At 42.4% G+C, this 20,285-nt stretch overlaps 1 protein-coding gene across 1 annotated transcript; it reads left to right on the forward strand.

Moving 5' to 3' along the window:
• The first annotated feature begins 1,363 nt into the window (after window positions 1-1,363).
• On the forward strand, window positions 1,364-12,662 carry LOC144694239 (extracellular calcium-sensing receptor-like). Its single transcript, XM_078564584.1, is given in 6 exon segments — window positions 1,364-1,642; window positions 3,576-4,409; window positions 4,566-4,793; window positions 11,333-11,456; window positions 11,753-12,562; window positions 12,565-12,662. Coding segments are annotated over 6 exon segments (2,352 nt in total). The 5' UTR covers window positions 1,364-1,384.
• Window positions 12,663-20,285: the final 7,623 nt, after the last annotated feature.

The raw sequence follows: 20,285 nt of genomic DNA on the forward strand, positions 1-20,285 counted from the left end.
TCCCCCTGACGGCATTCCATAGGGATCGTTCCCTCTGGGACACCCTGGTCCACTCCTCCATCACCCCCTACTCCTCAACCCCCACCTATGGCACCTCCCCATGCCCACGCAGAAGATGCAACACCTGCCCCTTCACTTCCTCCCTCCTCACCGTCCAAGGGCCCAAACACTCCTTTCAAGTGAAGCAGCATTTCACTTGCATTTCCCCTAACTTAGTCTACTGCATTCGTTGCTCCCAATGCGGTCTCCTCTACATTGGAGAGACCAAACGCAAACTGGGCGACCGTTTTGCAGAACACCTGCGGTCTGTCCGCAAGAAAGACCCAAACCTCCCTGTCGCTTGCCATTTTAACACTCCACCCTGTTCTCTTGCCCACATGTCTGTCCTTGACTTGCTGCATTGTTCCAGTGAAGCCCAACGCAAACTGGAGGAACAGCACCTCATCTTCCGACTAAGCACTTTACAGCCTTCCGGGCTGAATATTGAGTTCAACAACTTTAGATCTGAAACTCCCCCTCCCCCCATCCCCACCCCGTTTCTCCCCCCTCCCCTTTTTTTTCAATAATTTATATAGATTCTTCTTTCCCCACCTATTTCCATTATTTTTAAATCTAAAACTAAAACCTTGTTAGTCTTTCCACCCCACCCCCACTAGAGCTGTACTTTGAGTGTCCTGTCTTCCATTCTTAATTAGCACTTTTCTTAGACAAATATCACCACCTTCAACACCTCTTTGATCCTTTTGTCTGTGACATCTTTTGATTATCTGCTCCTATCACTGCTTGCTTATCTCCACAATCACCACACCCTCAACTTCTCTCTCCCCCCGCCCCCCCACCTTAAACCAGCTTATATTTCTCCTTTCTCCTAACTATGCTTCAGTTCTGCCGAAGGGTCGTGAAAGCTCGAAACGTTAACTGATTTCTTCTCCACCGATGCTGCCAGACCTGCTGAGTTTTTCCAGGTAATTCTGTTTTTGTTTTGGATTTCCAGCATCCGCAGTAGCTTTAAGCAAAACTATACCCTTTACATGCTTTAAAGATGCATGTGAGGATTTGTGGCTGAACATCGCCTTTTAAAAGCGTTTCTGCCGAACTAAAGGGCTACTTTGTTGACTTTGTATTTGCGATGCGCTTTTAGAAACGTTAACTGTACCATTTAATTAAACGTTAAGTTCTTGAATGTAGTGTCTCAAAAATAATATGATTCGCTCATTAAGCACGGTCAGTTCGGAGACTTACTGCTGGTGTTTGAAAACAAAATAATGATAATATTACGAGATCTATGAAATTAAAACAATAATCCCTATTAATTTCACCCACACAAAAATGCGGGGTTTTTTTCTGCAGCTTTTGGTCCAGAGGTTTTCGCTTTGTGCTAGCGATGATTTTCGCCATTGAAGAAATCAACAAGAATCCAGGGCTGCTCCCTAATATTACACTGGGTTACCGGATTTTTGATACCTGCACCATGCCGCCTTTAACTCTGAAATCAACTTTTGGGTTTTTAAACAGAGGCGAAGACAAGTCTTCCAATCTTGCTTGCACAATATCTTCTACTGTCTCTGCCATTGTCAGAGATACTGCATCGTCACAGTCTGTAGCAATGGCCACTTTAATCGGTCCATTCAGAATTCCAATGGTAAGATATAAATATATATATATATATATATATATAGTTAGGTCAATGATTATAGCTAAAGCAAGGCTAACCACAATTACTGTCAGAGAGATGGATTATTTACTTTTATTGTCGGTTTATTAGACCATAATTCTCATTATTGCACATTAAGGAGGCTATTTCTTGGTGCAAATATATTTACATTTACATCAGTTATATAACTACACTGGGAATCAGCATTATCAATAGAGATCGAAGCCTGTCGAAATTTGATAAGTGATACTTTTAACTTTAATCCTAAATTATGATTAAATGCAACGGGAACACAGAAAAAAAGATATTTGAACGGCTTAAACTAATGACCAGAATTTAACTAAAGTGATCAAGAAAGACTGAACAGCCCGGGGTTCTTCTCTCTACAAAAGACTGAAATGTAACTCGATAGAATTCATTAAGATTACCAAGGGCTTCGGTAGCTTTGACCAAGCATTTGTAGAAGAGCCCACAACAAGGGACCATAAAAGATAGTCACTAATGAATCCAAGGGGCAGTTCAGCAAATATTTCCTCAAATATAGGTAAAAATATGGAGTTCACAACGATATTAAATGGCGGAGGCGAAGAGCACGGATTCCTTTAGGGGAAGCTGGATAAGTGCAAGGGGGATGGGGGTGGTTGGGGGGGTGGTGCGGTGGGTAGCAATGGATTATATGTTGATGGGACGAGCTGAAGAAATGTGAAGGAGCTCGTATGATGCATAAAAGAAACATTGATTGGTTGCGCAGAATGGACTGTGCTATAAAAAATTATGTAAATAAGTGGTTTCTTACATGAAAAGATACTGAAACGAATGGTATCAGCGATTTCCATTCCGATCTATGTTTTAGCTGATTACAGATTGAAAAATACTGGCGAGGCATGAGGACAGTTTCTAAATTCACCAAGCGTTAATTGGTCAGATATTCGCTTCAGAACTAACTTGCTCTGTTTCTCAGCACCGTGTTCCGCGTTCTCTCCCTCCAACGGATTCGCAATAAAAACAGAAAGTGCTGGAAGAGCTCAGCAGGCCAGGCAACATCTGCCAGGAGAGAAACAAAATTAACGTCCCGAGACCAATAGGCCTTTTCTTCGCAACAGTCCCGAAGACGAGTCATATTGGACGCGAAACATCCTGTCTCCCTCTCCACAGACGCTGCCAGACCTTCTGAGTTTTTCTCGTACCTTCTGATCTCCAACATCCGCAGTATTTTGCTTTTATTTACTTGATTCGCTGGGGTTGTATATTTGTCTTTAACTCCCTCTGTCCTATTGGCTCCACCTTTGTATAATCTGATTTTATTGCATTGCTGTTTCCCATTATGAAACATTTCAAAGTTGCTGAAGAGACGTATTCAGTAGTGAATGAATTAACTTGAAAGTTAGTTTTCTTAATTCAATCTGCGCAGCCTAAATCACAGGAAAATGAGTAATGAAGAACATATAAAATACGGCAGATGTTTGAACCATAGAATCCGGCCACACAGAAAAAAAGATGAATAAACCTGAATGCATTTTGGAGGAGCTCTCCAATTAACCCCACTCCTCTGCCCTTTCCCCATTTCATTCCCATTCGAGTCGAGATCAAATTATTTGTTCCTCTTCTAGGGGGAACAATCCCAGAAAATCTATATTATCCACATAACTGAAGCCCCAGGCTCCTGGTTTCAATCCAGCACATCTCTGAACGTTTTTTAAAGCATGGAAACATGCAGTAGCGAGTTTTACAACCTATGAAAAACAGGAAGTCTGAGTTAGTTACAGCTTTCACCCCCTCGTTAGGGTTTCCTGTAAGAATAACATTTTTTTTCACAGCTGCAGCCTCAGCTGGGTATTTCCATCATTTTCTGGAAGTCAATGAAGAATTATCAGAGTCGATATAGGAACATTTCACATGCTTCCATTTTAATCCTCCACAGGTCAGCTACTTTTCCACCTGTGCTTGTCTGAGTAACAGGAGGAAATATCCATCATTTTTCAGAACGATACCGAGCGACTATTTCCAGGCAAGAGCGTTAGCTCATCTCGTAAAGCGCTTTGGCTGGACATGGATCGGGACGATTAAAAACAGTGACGATTATGGTAACTTTGGGATGCAAGCTTTCACCGAAGCTGTCCAACAATTAGGTGTTTGCATTGCTTTCTCCGAGTCTATTCACAGAACATACCACAGGGACAAGTTACTTAGAATTGTAGACGCTGTTAAGAAATCTTCCACCAAAGTCGTCGTGGCCTTCGTCGCGCCTGAGGAAATGAAGATTTTATTCAGTGAGATTATACGACAGAACGTGACGGGTGTACAATGGATAGGAAGCGAGGCTTGGGTATCCACGCAGTTCCTACCTCAGGCAGAAAGCAGGCGTTTTGCCTCTGGCACAATCGGCGTTGCAATTCGCCAGGTAGATATACCAGGACTGAGAGAATTTCTCATGGGCGTCAATCCTTCTCTGTATCCAGGCAATCCTTTAGTGAGGGAGTTCTGGGAATCAACCTTCAGCTGTACACTGATGAGCACAGAGAACACAACAGATAAAAAGCCATCTCCTCTGTTGAGAGAATGCACCGGAAGAGAGATTTTGCAGACAGCGCACAATGAATTTACTGATGTTTCGCAGTACAGGGTTACTTACAATGTATATAAAGCTACATACGCAATAGCCCACGCTCTTCATAACATGCTGTCGTGTCAAAATGGCAAAGGACCATTTCCCCAAGAAGGTTGTGCAAATATCTCAAGTTTTCAACCGTGGCAGGTAAGCGGTCAATATTTTAAACAGTTGGGTAATTTAAAATAGGAATATTTATAAACTGGTTTCTATTCTTATCGGAATTAAAGGCGATATGAAATGTTTCAAATTTCTTTTAAACAAAGTGTTGTTAACTTCTCCATTCTCGATTCCATTTTAAAGCTTCTACATTACATGAAAACGGTCAATTTCACTACCAAGATCGGTGAAAATATCCACTTTGATGAAAATGGAGATCCAGTGGCCACATATGATATCGTAAACTGGCAGCCGACTGCGGCTGGCGGCGTGGATATTGTCGGTGTCGGGGTCTATGACGGATCAGCTCCTCTAGGCCAAGAATTTGTGATAAAGGACGAAGCAATTGTATAGAGTGGAGGTCAAATTATGGTAGGGACACTAAAGACACACCAGTGCTCCTAGTGGCGTAGATAAGATCGAAGATAGTAACCGCGTCACCTTTCTGAATTTAATAGTCTTGAAATTCTGCGCATGCTTGAATATGCATGTTCGCTTAGGCTGTTTTAGCAGATTATTGTTGTTTAGAGAGTGAAACTTGCATCAAATATGAAGGAAGCAGGAAGAGTATAATGTTTCGGGGAATGCATGAAGGCGGGGCTGTCAGTCATATTGTTAAATTTTCTCATCAATAACTTTATTACTTTAGTCGAGTTAAATCTTGGGTTCAGATGTCCAGGTTATTGTCGACCTGTGTTTATAAATTTAAGTTTTGTGACTTATATTGTTCAGTTAAGTGATCAGTTAATAAATATAATTTTGTGTACACGAGATGTTGATAGAATTCGAAGGGAAACTCAAAACTCGATCAGCAGAGCCAACATTGGTCAGAATGTGCACCGTAATTGTAATGATTCAGCTGACAAAACACAATGGAAAATAGATGCAAAGCCATGAATAATTGTAACTGCAGATCGACAATCGTGGTCAGACGTTGTGAATACTATGGGCCTTGACAATATTCCGGCAATAATACTGAAGTCTTGTGCTCCATAACTTGCCACGACCCTAGCCAAGCTGTTCCAGTACACCTACAACACTGGCATCTACCCGGCTATGTGGGAAATTGCCCAGGTATGTCCCTGTACACAAAAAGCAGGATAAATCCAACCCGGCCAATTACCGCTCCATCAGTCTACTCTTGGTCATCAGTAAAGTGATGGAAGGGATCATCAACAGTGCTATCAAGCAGCACTTGCTTAGCAATAACCCGCTCACTGACGCCCAGTTTGGGCTCCGCCAGGGTCACTCAGGTTCTGTCCTCATTACAGCCTTGGTTCAAACATGGACAAAAGAGCTGAACTCTCGAGGTGAGGTAAGAGTGGCTGCCCTTGATTTCAGGGCAGCATTTGACCGAGTGTGGCATCAAGGAGCCCGAGCAAAACTGGAGTCAATGGAAATCAGGGGGAAACTCTCCGCTGGTTGGAGTCATATCTAGCGTAAAGGAAGATGGTTGTGGTTGTTGGAGGTCAATCATCTCAATTCCAGCACATCACTGCCAGAGTTGCTCAGGATAGTGTCCTAGGCCCAACCATCTATTTCCATCATAAGGTCAGAAGTGAGGATGTTTGCTGATGACTGCACAATTTTCAGCATCACTCACAACTCCTCAGATACTGAAGCAGTCCAAATGCAACAAGACCTGGACAATATCCAGGCTTGGGCTGACAAGTGGCAAGTAACATTTGCACCATCAAGTGCCAGGCAGTTACCATCTCCAACAAGAGAGAATCTAACCATTGCCCCTTGACATTCAATGGCATTACCCTCGCTGAATCCCCCACTATCACCATTTTTGGGGTTACCATTGACCAGAAACTGAACTGGGTGAGCCATATAAATACTGTGACTATAAGAGCAGGTCAGAGGCAAGGAATCATACAATGAGTAACCCACCTCCTGACTTCACAAAGCCTGCCCACCATCCATGAGGCACAAGTCACTTGACTGGATGAGTGCAGCTCCAACAACACTCAAGAAGCTTGACACCATTTAGGACAAAGCAGCCCACTTAATTGGCATCCCATCCACAAACATTCACTCCGTCCACCACCAATGAACTGTGGCAGCAGTGTGTACCATCTACAAGATGCACTGCATGAACTCACCAAGGCTCCTTAGACAGCACCTTCCAAACCCACAACTGCTACCATCTAGAACGACAAGGGCAGCAGACACATAGGAGGACCACTACCTGGAAGTTCCCCTCCAAGCCAGTCACCACCCTTACTTGTAAATATATCATCATTCCTTCTCTGTCACTGGGTCAAAATCCTGGAACTCCCACCCTAACATCAGTGTAAGTGCACCTACAGCGCATGGACAGCAGCAGTTCATGAAGGTAGCTCACCATCTCTTTCATAAGGACATTTTGGGATGGGCAATAAATGCTGGCTGAGCCAGCAATGCCCACATCCCATGAATGAATTTTTTTTTAAATTGTGATTACCAAATTGAGCAACATATAAAGATGCTGGCAGTGAAAATATCGATGTGACGCCTTGTGAAAAAAATCTCAACCGCAAAAGTTTTCTTCTTCTATTTTTCTTTTTTGAATTCATTGCAATGCTTGGCAATCATATCACCATCGATTTAGAATATTATATTTTAAAATATTCTTTAACCTATAAATAAGCCACAAATGTCACAAGCCCTCAGGGAGTGTTATGGCATAGCATTCGCTTTATTTACTTCCTTACAATCTTCTCGAATGATATTGAAAACTTTCAGTCAGTTTTTGCTGTCAGGAAGATATAATAATTTCCATAATGTTATTGGAATTTATTGTAAAGTAGGGTAATAGTGGGGTCTGTGTCTCTGGGTCTGTTATTGTGAGTGCGGGGGGTTTTAATTGAATTACAGGACAGCTGGTCCGGGTGCTTTGATGTATGGGATGGGAAACTAGGTTTGAACTGTTAAGTAGCTAAACATGGCTGAAGTTTTAGTATGCGAGGTGTAAAGGGAACATTTGCATTTTTAAATAAACCCGAGTAGCTTGAATTCAAAAGAAGGGGTGAAATGTTACACTGAGCCAGAAGAAGTTAAGAAACTGCAGGGAGAATTTTCTCCCCGTCAGGCAGGCCAGTCGTGAATGGGCGCGGGCAGGAGCGGAGCCCGTGATGGGCTGCGGGCTGCCATTTTATGTGGGTGGGCCAGTTAAGGCCTGCCCAGCGTGACGCACACCTGGAAGTGCTTTACGCTACCTGTGCGGGCGGGGGGGAGAAGGGAGAGTCGGGGCTTATGCGTGCAAAAATCTCCCTGAGGCATGGAGCTGCCTCAAGGAGATTAATTTAATAAGAAAACATTGGAAAAAAGAAAAAAGAAAATTACTCAGACATGTCCCCTCATGTGACATTGTCACATGAGCTGGGACATGTTTATGAATTTTGATAAAATTTTATTTGTTTAAGAAACCCTTCATGAAATTTCATCTCACCTGAGCGCACAAAACAACATCCTGAATAAGCTCACTAACACAAAATGGGGAGCAAGCTTGAAAACATTGCGAACCAGTGCATTTGCTCTTTGCTATTCCATTGCTGAATACGCCTGCCCTGCATAGGAAAGATCTACTCATGCTAAGAAGATGGATGCCGTTCTGAATGCAAGCTGCCGACAAGTTGTTTAAAACCAACAAACACCAACAGCCGATATATCCTGGCGGGTATCGCTCCCCCGGATATAAGAAGAATGGTAGCAAGCAAGAAAGAGCGACTCCATCAAACATCAGATGAGAGGCACCCTCTCCATGGTCATACACCTACACCCAGCCGCCTAAAGTCAAGGAAGAGCTTCATGAACAGTGTTGTTCCATTACAATCAACCCCATCTGAAGCCCGCATCGCCTTGTGGAAAGACCGGCTCGCCAGTCTCGAACAACCCCCAGTGATGGAAATTCTACCAGATGAAAGCCTTCCCCCAGGAGCTAATTGCAACTGGACAACCTGGAAGTGCCTTAACAGACTTAGGACTGGTGTAGGTCGTTCAAACTAAGCAAATGGGGATATACAACCTGCCTGACAACTTGTGAATGTGGAACTGAGCTACAGACTATGCAACATCTCCTGCAATGTCTATCACTAGAGGAACCCTGCACTGTTGCAGATCTTGCTGAATTCAACAACAAGGCGCAAAAATCTGTCCAGTTCTGGCTGGGCCATGTATAGACTGTCCGTGGACACGATAAGAAGATCTCGCCTGTGGATGAGGTTCCATGAAAAATACAAAGGCCGCCTGGGCTCTTCGCCTGCCTGTCAACTTTAAGGTTGGATGGGCAGCCTTGACATGTACTTTAATTAATTAATTAATTAATTAATTAATGGCCTTAACAAGCCTTTGATAGTTCAGCAGGCACTCAGCCGACTCCGGTGCACCCCCACCGAACTGAAGATTGGAATGATGCGCAATGACATCAGGATGCACGCCCGACATCATCACACATCATTTTACACGTTGGCGTGGGGGCCCACCCCTGAAAACCAAGCAGAAGATTCTGGCCAGTGTGTTTATTTTTCCCAAAGATTAACTTAGTACTATGTTAGACTTTTATTATTAGAGAGGTAAAGTCCAAATACAAAGTGAAACAATGGAAATTTGCATTCAATAGGGAAAATATGTATAAAGGAGAGAAGTCTGTGTGTAAGGGAAGACATTTTAAGGTCTAACACAAGTGTAAAAAGCCTGAGCATATAAGACTCAATCTGCTGTCTATAAGGAATGGAGCTGAGAAAAACTCATTTTGAATTCAACTGTCCGGTGTGTGTGCTTTGCCTGAGACTGTTTAAATCTGTGTTTTACTGTTGCCGTAAAGGAGGTGTAACTGGGAGTTGGGTTAATCAGGGGAGCGAGGAGTTGTCATAGTAGTTATTTGTAGGCTTATGTATGTGCTTAAAATTATTTCTTTTATTAATAAATATTTAATTTAGCTTTGTAAAAACCCTCTAATACTCGGTGGACTTATGAATACTGAATTCAAGGCACGCATCTCGAGATAAATATACAAATTGCAAAATGGTTGTGGCAGTTATTTCAAGTTTCCCTCAGGGATTTGAACATCTCAGCATTTACCATCCGCTGTGCCATAACATCGCTAAGACCGAGATGATAGCAAGTGGTAGTAGATGTGTGCCAGGCTTGTCAGCGAGTGTTGTGGGACTTACCCCTTGCGTACTGACGCAACTGAACCAGCTGCTATCTGGTTCCAAAATCCCCACAGACAGGTAGTTTCTCCAGTGGCTGTCAACTGACATTCTACATCCCCAGTCATGTATCCTCCAGGTAAGGCAAAGTTCTAAAATCAAGAAAATCAAATTGACAATTCCATTTCTATCATGGAAAAGTAAAGATCTTTCAGGCATAGATTCACATTTTCACTGTGATTGCTTCACGAATGGGCAACCTTATTCCTAGAGACACAGGTGATATTTACTGTTGAAAATCCAGGTAAGAGGAACAATATAGTCGCAGCAGCCGATATAATTTGTATTCGCCAGCACAGTTTTAATTGCAGAACGTCGATGCAAGAGTAGGCCATTCGGCCCATCTTGCCTGCTGTGCCATTCAGTGGGGTCATGAATGATCCACATCCGTTTTGGATAGCAAAATCTTATCGATCTCAGATTTAAAAGCATTAGCTCAGCTAGCATCTACTTCATACTGTGGGACAGAGTTTCACTAAAACTGCTACAACCCTTTCTGTGAGTAAGTATTTCCTACCTTCTCCCCTGAATGGTCTGGCTATGATTTTACATTTATGCCTCTCATTTATTTCCCTCACTCTCGGGATGCGGGCGTCGCTGGAACAGGCGGCATTTATGGTCCAACTCTAATTGCCCTTAGTTAGGGGCTTGCTAGCAATTTTAGAGGGCAGTTCAGAGTCAACCACATTGATGTGGGTCTGGAGGCACATAGCGGCCAAACCGGGCGAGGATGGCAGTGTTCCGTCCCTGGAGGACATAAGTGAACCATTCAAATCCAGTCATTACATGATCATTATTCTGATACTGGATTTTTATTGTAGGTTTATTTATTAATTAGAATTAAAGTCATCAGCTGCAGGTGTTGGGATTTGAATTAATGTCTTACATTAGTTTACGAGCAGAAAAGTTTCCCGCCATCAATCCTAACAACGTCTTTGAAACTCCCCAAAACTAATCAAATTCGCATTAACCTTCTATGTTTCAGGAAATACAATCTTAGTCCATGTAATATCTCCTCATAATCTAATCACGCAGTTTAGGTAACCTTCTGTTGGGTCTGGGCTGCACCCTTTCTAAGTCCAATATCCCCTTTGTAAAGTGCAGTGTCAGGACTGAACACAGCATTCCAGATGTGGTCTAACAATGGCTTTTATACTTGTTGAAGACCGTCCGCCCCTTTCTATTCCAGTTCTCTAGTTATAAAGTTCAAAATTCACCAGTTATTTTGATTATTTCATTTTCCTGAGCTCGAATTTAATTCCTCAAAAGTATCATTTTTAAAAATTCATTCATGGAATGTGGGCGCCCCTGGCCAGGTAAGTATTTATTGCCCATCCCAAATTGCCCTTGTTCAGAATGCGCTTAAAAGTCAACCACATTGCTGTGGGTCTGGAGTCACATGTGGGCCAGACCAGGTAAGGGCGGCAGATCTCCTTCCCCAAAGTGCATTAATGAACCAGATGGGTATTGGGTTTGTTACAGATGACCTACCTTCTAAAACTGCACAATGGTGGTCTCTAATCAGCTCAAATTTCTCTAAGTATCCGGTCTCCCTGTTATTAATTTTAGATTCCAATGACTTCTCCGCAACACATGTTAAACTAACAGGTTTATAATTTCTTGAATTCTCCTTTTCACCTTTCTTAAATAATGGGGTGAACTTTGAAACATCACAGAATGAATAAAGAAGGACTTCCTCTGCTTTATCATAAGGTTCCAAGAGCGGTTTGCTCCCAAAGCTGCCCCCATGGGACCAGGAAAGCAACAAGGAAAGGACAACCCCTTTGCTGCTTTGACTGCATAAAATGCGCCGATGGTGAAGTTAGCAACATCACAGGTACGAACCAACAAGGGCGAGTCGGATGTGCTTGCTTTGTGCTTGGTGAGAACTGATTTCCTCTGATTTCGAAAAGAAAGAAAACGCGTGAAGGAGCATTTTAAAGAAAGCTTCGAAGTTTTCATTGAAAAGCAAACATTACACAAATTCTTGCTCAATTTGTTGTGTTACTAATAAAGTAGGAGCAGGGATAATTACTGCTGAACTTTTTAATCACTGCATTATTTAGTATAAACACAGCACTGTGGGTTTTTACCACTTTCTCTTTCCTGTGTATTTTGTATCCTTTCTTTTAGATTCTCCAGATTGCATCAAATGCCCATGGGAATACCGGTCTAACTGGCAACGAGACGAATGCATATTGAAGGAAATTGAGTTTCTTTCTTTTGGCCATCTGATGGGGATTATTTTGTTGACACTGGCATTGCTCGGAGCTTCCCTAACGATCGGTGTATTTGCTTTGTTTTATGTTCACAGAGACACTCCTATTGTTAAAGCCAACAACTCGGAGTTAAGTTTTCTGCTTTTTGCATTAATTCTGTGTTTTCTGTGCTCAATTACATTCATTGGAGAACCTTCCATCTGGTCTTGTATATTGCGTCACACAACCTTTGGTATCATTTTTGTTCTTTGCATTTCTTGCGTTTTAAGTAAGACAGTTGTTGTGGTGATGGCATTTAATGCACTCCTTCCGAAGAATAACACGATGAGGTGGTTTGGACCTGTTCAACAGCGTCTATCTGTTTGTGTACTTACATTGGTGCAATGTTTAATATGCACGCTTTGGCTAAGATTATCACCTCCTTATCCTCTAAAGAACGGCGAATATTTTAAGGAAATAATTGTTTTTGAATGTGATGTAGGCTCGTCAATAGCCTTTTACTGTGTCCTCGGTTATATAGGATTCCTGTCTTGTGTGTGTTTTGTGGTTGCTTTTCTAGCTCGACAACTTCCAAACAATTTCAATGAAGCTAAACACATCACCTTTAGCATGATTATCTTCTGTGCTGTATGGATAACTTTCATTCCAGCGTACATCAGCTCCCCTGGTAAATACACCGTGGCTGTGGAAGTGTTTGCGATTTTGGCATCCAGTTTTGGACTCCTTTCTGTATTTTTACCCCCAAATGTCATATTATCCTGCTGAGAAAAGAAAGGAATACAAAGAAACATATGATGGATAAAATGGCTTCCAATGATCTTTAATTATTCCCCCAGAGTTTTGTAATATAAACGCGGGGAAGCGAATCTCTTCACTTGAAGTAACTGCTGTTATCGTCATTTTACTGCTACGAATCTCAACATTAGAATAAACTACACAGTGCTTATAAAATGTGGAAATTTTGCTCTGAACAAATGTAACGTTGTGGCTGCATGTATTAAACTCAGTTATCACTTTTAAATATACGTCGCTTGTTCTTTCACAGTCGGAATGGCTTGAGATAGCATCAGTGGAGGAAGTGGAACCTGGATAGAGGAGGGATGGGTGACAATCACAGAAGGAGGCAGAATAGAACAAAGCATTGCTTCTTCTATGTTAAACTCGTCTGGCTTTAACTTAACTTTTAGAAATGAATGTAATGTGCTGAAAAAATAATCCTGCCTCTTTTAAGAATTTTGTTTCGTTTCCATTTCGTTTCTATCCAGTTAGGTCTCTGTGCCGCGAAACATTGGTTTGCACTTAATTGAAAATCAGGACATGTCTTTAAAACATTTTTGGTAGATAAGTTTTTTTTTGGTAGATAAGTTTTTTTTATTCTCGGAGCTTATCACATATTGGTTTCTGAAACCTTGTTCTGCAGGTTGGCTGCCACGTTTCCTAGATTATAATATTGGCTGCACTTCATAGGTGCATCATTGGTTGAAAATAGTTGCGATGTCCTGAGATAATGAAAGGTCCAACATAATTGCAGACTCTTTCTTCCTGACGTGCATTTTTGGATTTGCCATTTACCAGAGACTTACATACTTACACGTGACATTCGATGGACTTGCATTTTACATTTTGAGTGTCATTGCTTGTTGGAGGATCTCTCCTCGAATGTTGGTAAATTTTAATTTATGCTTGTCACTTATTGGTTGTCAGTTTCTTCATGTCTTGCGCTGCAATTTGCTTGTGCTACGTGAATTCAATACTTTTGAGAATCAGGGGTATGTATTATGCATCCCTCTAGGGGAACAGTGATCATAACATCATCAACTTTAAAATAGATCTGAATGCAGACAAGGACAATAAACCATAAACATATTGGAGGAAGGTTAACTTTAGTAAGTTGAAAATTGCTCGGGTCCCAGATGGATTAGAATCAGAGCAATGTAGTAATGAAGCAACTGAAGGTCTGCAGAATGAAATTGGTTTGGTGCAGAACAGATATATTCCCAAAGTTTGTGTGTGTTGGTGGGGAGGTGGGGAGTTGGTGGGGAGGAGGAAGGATGTCGACATTTCCAGCTCACTGGATACCAAAAGATAGAGAGAGATCAAAATGAGAGAGAAAAATGAGACTAATGACACATGTAAATTTCATAATACAATTGAGGGTCAAGCTGAATATTAAAGTACAGAGGAACCTAAAATGGAATAAGAGGGTAAAGGGAGAGAATATGAAAATAAATTAGTGGCTAACATAAAGCGTCTTTTGAAAACATATAAATGGCAAAAGGCTGGTCAAAGGAAGAGTGCAGTCAAGTCGGGACCAAGAATGAGATTTTCTTGTGGAAGTAGAAGGCATGGCTGATGTATAAATGAACACTTTGCATCTGTCTTCAATGGAAAAGATGGTTGTGCCAATTTAGCTTCAAGAAGAATTACGTTATGATGCTGGATAAAATAAATAAAGAGGACATTCTTAAATGCATGGTCATGCTCAAAGAAGAAAAAACACTCGGTTGGGTTATGATACATCCAAGGTCACTGTGGGAGTAAGGACTGAAATAATGGAGGCTGTGAACACAGTTTTCCAATCCTCCAATATGGGTGCAGTGCCAGATATCTGAAGATTGTCCTTGATTAAAACAGGGATAGGGATAAACACAGGCCAATCAAGGTAACATCGTTGGGGCAGACACTTTGAGGGAAAATAATTTTTGCAAAAAGATTAATTGCGATTTCGAAAAGTATAAGCTAGGCATCCAAGATCAGCACTGATTTGACTCATTGACTCATTCAAATCAGATTATGATATTCTAAGTGCCCTGTATCACGTCACTAATAATAGCAATTTGTCTATCCATGATGTTAGAATAACTGCCCTGTAGTTCTTTGTTATCCTTCTCCTTCCTGTCTTGCTGCCTTTTGATCCACAGGACTGTTCTAGCACCTAAGAAATACTGAAAGAACAAAATTAATGCTTCAAAGGAAGATGATTACAATTGTTGGTGGTCAATCATTTAGTTCCAGGATATCACTGCAGGAGTTGCTCAGGGTAGTGTCCTAGGCCCAACTATCTTCAGCTGCTTCATCAATGACATTCATTCCACCATAAGGTCAGATGATTGCACAATCTTCAGCACCATTATCAACTCCTCAGATACTGAAGCAGTCCATGGTCAAATGCAGCAAGACCTGGACAATATCCAGACTTTGGCTGACAAGTGGCAAATAATATTCACACCACACAAGTGCCAGGCAATGACCATCTCCAACAAGAGAGAATCTAACCATTGGTCCTTGGCATCCACAAACTTTCACTCCCTCCACCACCAATGAACAGTGGCAGCAGTGTGTACCATCTACAAGATGCACTGCAAGAGCTCACCAAGCCTCCTTAGACAGCATCTTCCAAACCCACAACCACTACCATCTAGAAGGACAAGGGCAGCAGACAGATAGGAACATCACCACCTGGAAGTTCCCCTCCAAGCCACTCACCATACTGACTTGGAAATATATCACTGTTTCTCCACTGTCGCTGGGTCAAAATCCTGGAACCAACCCCCTAACAGCACTGTGGATGTACGTTCACCACATGGGGTGCAGCAGTTCAAGTAGGCAGTCCAGCGCCACCTTCTCAAGGGCAATTAGGGACTGGCAATAAATGTAGGCCTAGCCAGTGATGCGCAAATACCATGAATGAATAAAAATATCATATCTGTAGCCCGCTCTTTTTAAGCCTATTATGATGTAGCAGGTGATATATGCCAGATGGACCAAATCCACAAGGGAAACTTGGCCACACTATCACAATGGTTTTGCAATTTGTATTTATTATGAGAAGATTTGTGCACTGAACTCAGAAGTAGTGAGTCCACTAACAACTTTAGTGATTTTAAAAATTAAATTAAAACATTTCTTAACAAAAGAAAATAATTCAAACACATACATAAGGTTACATTTACTTGATATTACAACAAATCTCAAAATTCCTAATTAACCTGACTCCCAACTATACACCCTCTTTAAGGCAGCAGTCCAAAATAACTTCCAAATGTAAATAAGCAATCCAGCAAGGTTACCACAGAACCCACTTGACAGTGGAATTCCAAAGGCTTCTAACACAACTTTACTTACTGGACACAGCAGACTTCTGCAAAAGTGGCTGCAGACTTTTCCACAAGGCTGCTTGATCTTTCAAGTTATTACACCACCACACCCCCCACATCACCTTCCATCCTTCTTTATATATGTTTCTCTCTCTTTAATATGTAAAATCCCCTTGTTCTACACGTCTTTGAAAATTTATCTGTTCCCATAAAATAAAATTCTTTCCTGTTGTCAATGTAGCCTTTTACCTTTTGGGAAAAATAAACGTAATAATCTTGCCCTATTTATCTTGTTAGTTGTACACATTCTACCATCCCTTTGAAAACCAAACACCTCTCCACTTACCTTAAAATGCAAATTTCATTCACACCCTATCTCACACATTATAATTTCAAGTGCCTCTTGTACATCTATCCACTTTGATAAGTTCACCCTTGCAGTCTATCTGACTCTAATTCAATTAAATCAGTCACACAGAAAGAGCCATTCCACACTCACACCCATAAGCATGCAATAAGATTATGAAAAGTATGATAGTTTTGTGACAAGCCTTAGCATGTAAGTCATCAGGTCCCAGGGACTTGTCAGCTTTTAGTCCTAGTAATGTCTTCAGTGATGCTTCAATACTAATTTCCTCAGTTTCCTCATCGTCACTGCAGCCTTTTCCATCACTTTTCGGATGTTTTTGTATCATCTGACATGAAGATATTTGGAATGCATTTGCTCAATGTCTCTGCTATTCCCTTATTTCTCATGATAATTACTTCTCTCTCTGTCTCTAAAGGACCCACATTTTCTCACAATGTGGATTTATGAAAGGAGACTAATGTTTTACTAATTGCTTAGAATGTTTTGAGGATGTAATTAATAGCTTGGATAAGGTAAACCAGTCGACGTGGCATATTTGGATTGTCACAAGAAAAGCGTTCATGGTATTTAGGCTAATGATTCAGAGGGAATTGGGTGTTGGTTAGCAGGTAGAAAGCAGAGAATGAATAAACATGACATTTTCGTATTGGCAGGCTGTGACTAGGGCCTCAGCTATTTAACACCCATATCAATGGCTTAGATGGGGGATCTGAGTGTAATGTTTCCAAGCTTGCTGATGGATCCAAGTTATCTGGAAAAGTAAGCTGTGAGGAAGATACAAAGAGGCTGCAAGGATCTAACCTTAAGTAGGTGGGCAAGAATGTGACGGATGAAATATAATGTGGAGAAATATGACGTTATCTACTTTGGTTGGGAAAGAGAAAAGCAGAATATTTTTTTAAATGACCCAGGGCTAGGAAATATTGGTAATCAAAGGAACTTGCATTTCCTTATCCGCAAATCACGGGAAGTTAACATGCAGAAAGCAATTAGGAACGCAAATCGTATGTTAGCCTTTATTTCAACGGGAATGGCCTGGAAGTGTAAAGAAACTTGTTATTGTGGTTGTATATGGCCTTGATGAGGCCACACCTGGAGTACTGTGTTTAATTTTGGTCTCCTTAGCTAAGTAAGGATAATTTACCTCAGAGGGAGTGCAATGAAGTATCACTGCAGTAGTGACCGAGTTGAGAGAATTGTTCAGTGAGGTGAGATTCAGTAGTCTATGCTATCTTGAGTCTACACGAATGAAAGGTGATCGCACACCAGTGTCTCCAAAGACTGTAAATGTCCCGGTAGATGTTAGCGGAGGTGTATGGAATGCTGGAGGAGGTGCTGAGGCTAATGGGATGTGGCAGTCACTCGTGACGTGAGATGGTGAATGTGACTGCGGCGCTCAACTTTTACACTTCAGGGTCATTCCAACAACCGTCTGGGGACATCTGCATGATATTGAAGTCAGCGGCCCATTCCTGTTGCAGTATTAAGCGGATGATGGATGCCATGTACCAGAGAACAGGGAAATACACGGGGTATCACAGCAATCAAGCCAGTTAGGTTGAGAGGGCTTTCGGATCAGGGGCTATCGCTGGATTTCCTCAGGTGCGGAAGGCAATCGCATGCCGCTATCAAGTCTCCTGCAAAGCAGGTAGGAGCCTTTGTGAGCAAGGAGGGTTTCCACTCACTGAATGTTCAGTCTTCCACCCACACAAAAGGATTCTGCAGATTCTGGGAAAGTTGTCATGCCTCTTAAAGCCTGAGATGTCCCAGGTGTCTCCACACCACCCAAGTGCTTTCATAGATGGGTATGGGGTATGCACCAAAGACATTGTTGCTTACACCTGTGTGGGAACCCAAGGCAGAGTACATATACAACTGTTGCTACGGGACTGGGAGGGCAATGATTAAACAGGCCATAGGCCATCTGAAAATGACTTTCAGATGCCTGGATGGATCTGGGGTAGCTCTGCAATACACCCATATAGAGGTACATGTATCATGGTAGCAAGCTGTGCTCTGCACAACCTGGCTCTCGGGAAGGGAGTAGAGTTAGAGAACGTTGAACGCATCAAGCATGCTGGTTCCTCCTCTGAGGAGAAAGAATTGGAGGGAGGTCGAGATCAAGTGGACAATGCTCCCACAATAGGCATTGACATGTGTGTCAGGGAGATACACAACTCAGTCATGAGCACGCATTTCTCCTGCTACACACCCCTGGAAATGATAGTGTTCTCCCTGATGTAGCCTTTGTAACCTTTCATTAAATACTCTTACCATCTTACTGGTTCCGACATTATATGAATAAAAAGGAAACATTCACCATTGCCCTAGTGCTGTGTATACCTTTTCATGTTCCCATTTCAAGTGCCCATCTGATGATGGCCCCAGAAATGAAAAGGCAATTCATTCTATAATGCACTGGACGACTTTTAAAGTGGTACATACATCTAAAACTTTGACATTCATCTTAAAGCTATCATCCAGTGAGAGCCTAAGGACAATCCAGGCGGACTTAGCTGACTGCATCGGCTATCCTCTCCTGGTGCCTGCAGTTGAAGCAGAGGAAGGATTGCACCTGCCCTGCTACTGTATACAAGATGGCCTTGGCAGATGGGCTATGGATGCCTGAGTTTTAGAGGGACACGGCACATGGTGGTCGGGGTGGAAAGGGCGGGGAGGCATCTGCGCCTATGCAGGGGCTAAGGCTCTAATCAGAGTTTCATTAAACATTTGTGCCACCATCAGGGGGCCAAGAATCTTCAATCAATGCAAGAAATTTTTTAAAAGTGTATTGACAAGAGACCCCATAAATTTAAGCAATCACATCTCCACACTTTCAAGGCCCATCTGCCATTCCCTTCTTGCCTGAACGATTTAACACCCGGTAACTGGTCCAGGTGTCATGGGAACATCTTGCTCATTCATCACTCAACACAGCTAATGGATGATGCAATGCTGCGGAGATCAGCATGCATCTCCTGCACCTACTCAGTTCTATGCTGCATGTGGTTCTCCATGAGGGTCACCACTCTCTCAGCAGACGATTCCCTGCTGTCAGCCTCCAGGGGCATGGTGCCACTCATTGCATGGATGGATTCCACCATCATATGTGCATGGGTGCAAATAGTCCCTAGAAGTTCCAAGGTATCCAGATATTGCACACTGCTGCTCCAGCAACTATCACTTTGTTGATGATTCCTGAGTCTTGAAATCTGCATGTGCATCATTGGCCCTCTCCTTAGTTCTCAAATCGGGGGTGGCTGCAACTGTCATTGCCTCCATTACCTGCTCACATGTCTCTGTGCCATGCTGACTAGCTGGTGCCACCCTTTCTAACTGCACTTACAAGCCCACTGACATGAGAATGTCTCTTTTGCTAGAGATTGCATGGACTTGTGTGAGCCTTTGTCCTCCTCTGAGGTCTCATTTCGTTCTGGGGTCATTGTTGGTCCCTCATCCGCTTCTCAAACTGTGGGAGAGACAAGAGTGATATTAATGCATTGCGCTTTCTTTCAGCTACTGCTGCCTGTCCTTAATCTGATGTTCCATGTGTTCATCAGTGCCCACAGGAGTGCAGCAGTAAGTATTTGTGAGGAGGATTGATGCCCCACCATCGCTTTAATCACTGACCTGACATAGGTATTAACACCTATCTCGCCCTCAATCTCGCCTCCTCCTCCATCAGGATCACTACACCTATGAGCGACACACCAACTCCATTTCTTCTCCACTGCCTAGAACCACAGGCATGCACAGTGACACTAGTCTTTCATATGCCCGCCATGGTCATCAGTCTATGCCAGCCTCCATGACCAACACTGCACAATGGGGAGGACTACTGCAAGGGGCCATCCGGTCTTGGCAATGCAATAAGCAACTCTGACTAATGATGCATCTCCTGGGTCGGGCTACTTTGCATCTCACTGTGGATGCTGGCACTTGGTCATATCTGATCCATGAGTTTGCCACATGGGCTCCCA

This window comes from Cetorhinus maximus, chromosome 19 (assembly GCF_964194155.1).
Source record: "Cetorhinus maximus chromosome 19, sCetMax3.hap1.1, whole genome shotgun sequence".
NCBI classification, from domain to species: domain Eukaryota; kingdom Metazoa; phylum Chordata; class Chondrichthyes; order Lamniformes; family Cetorhinidae; genus Cetorhinus; species Cetorhinus maximus.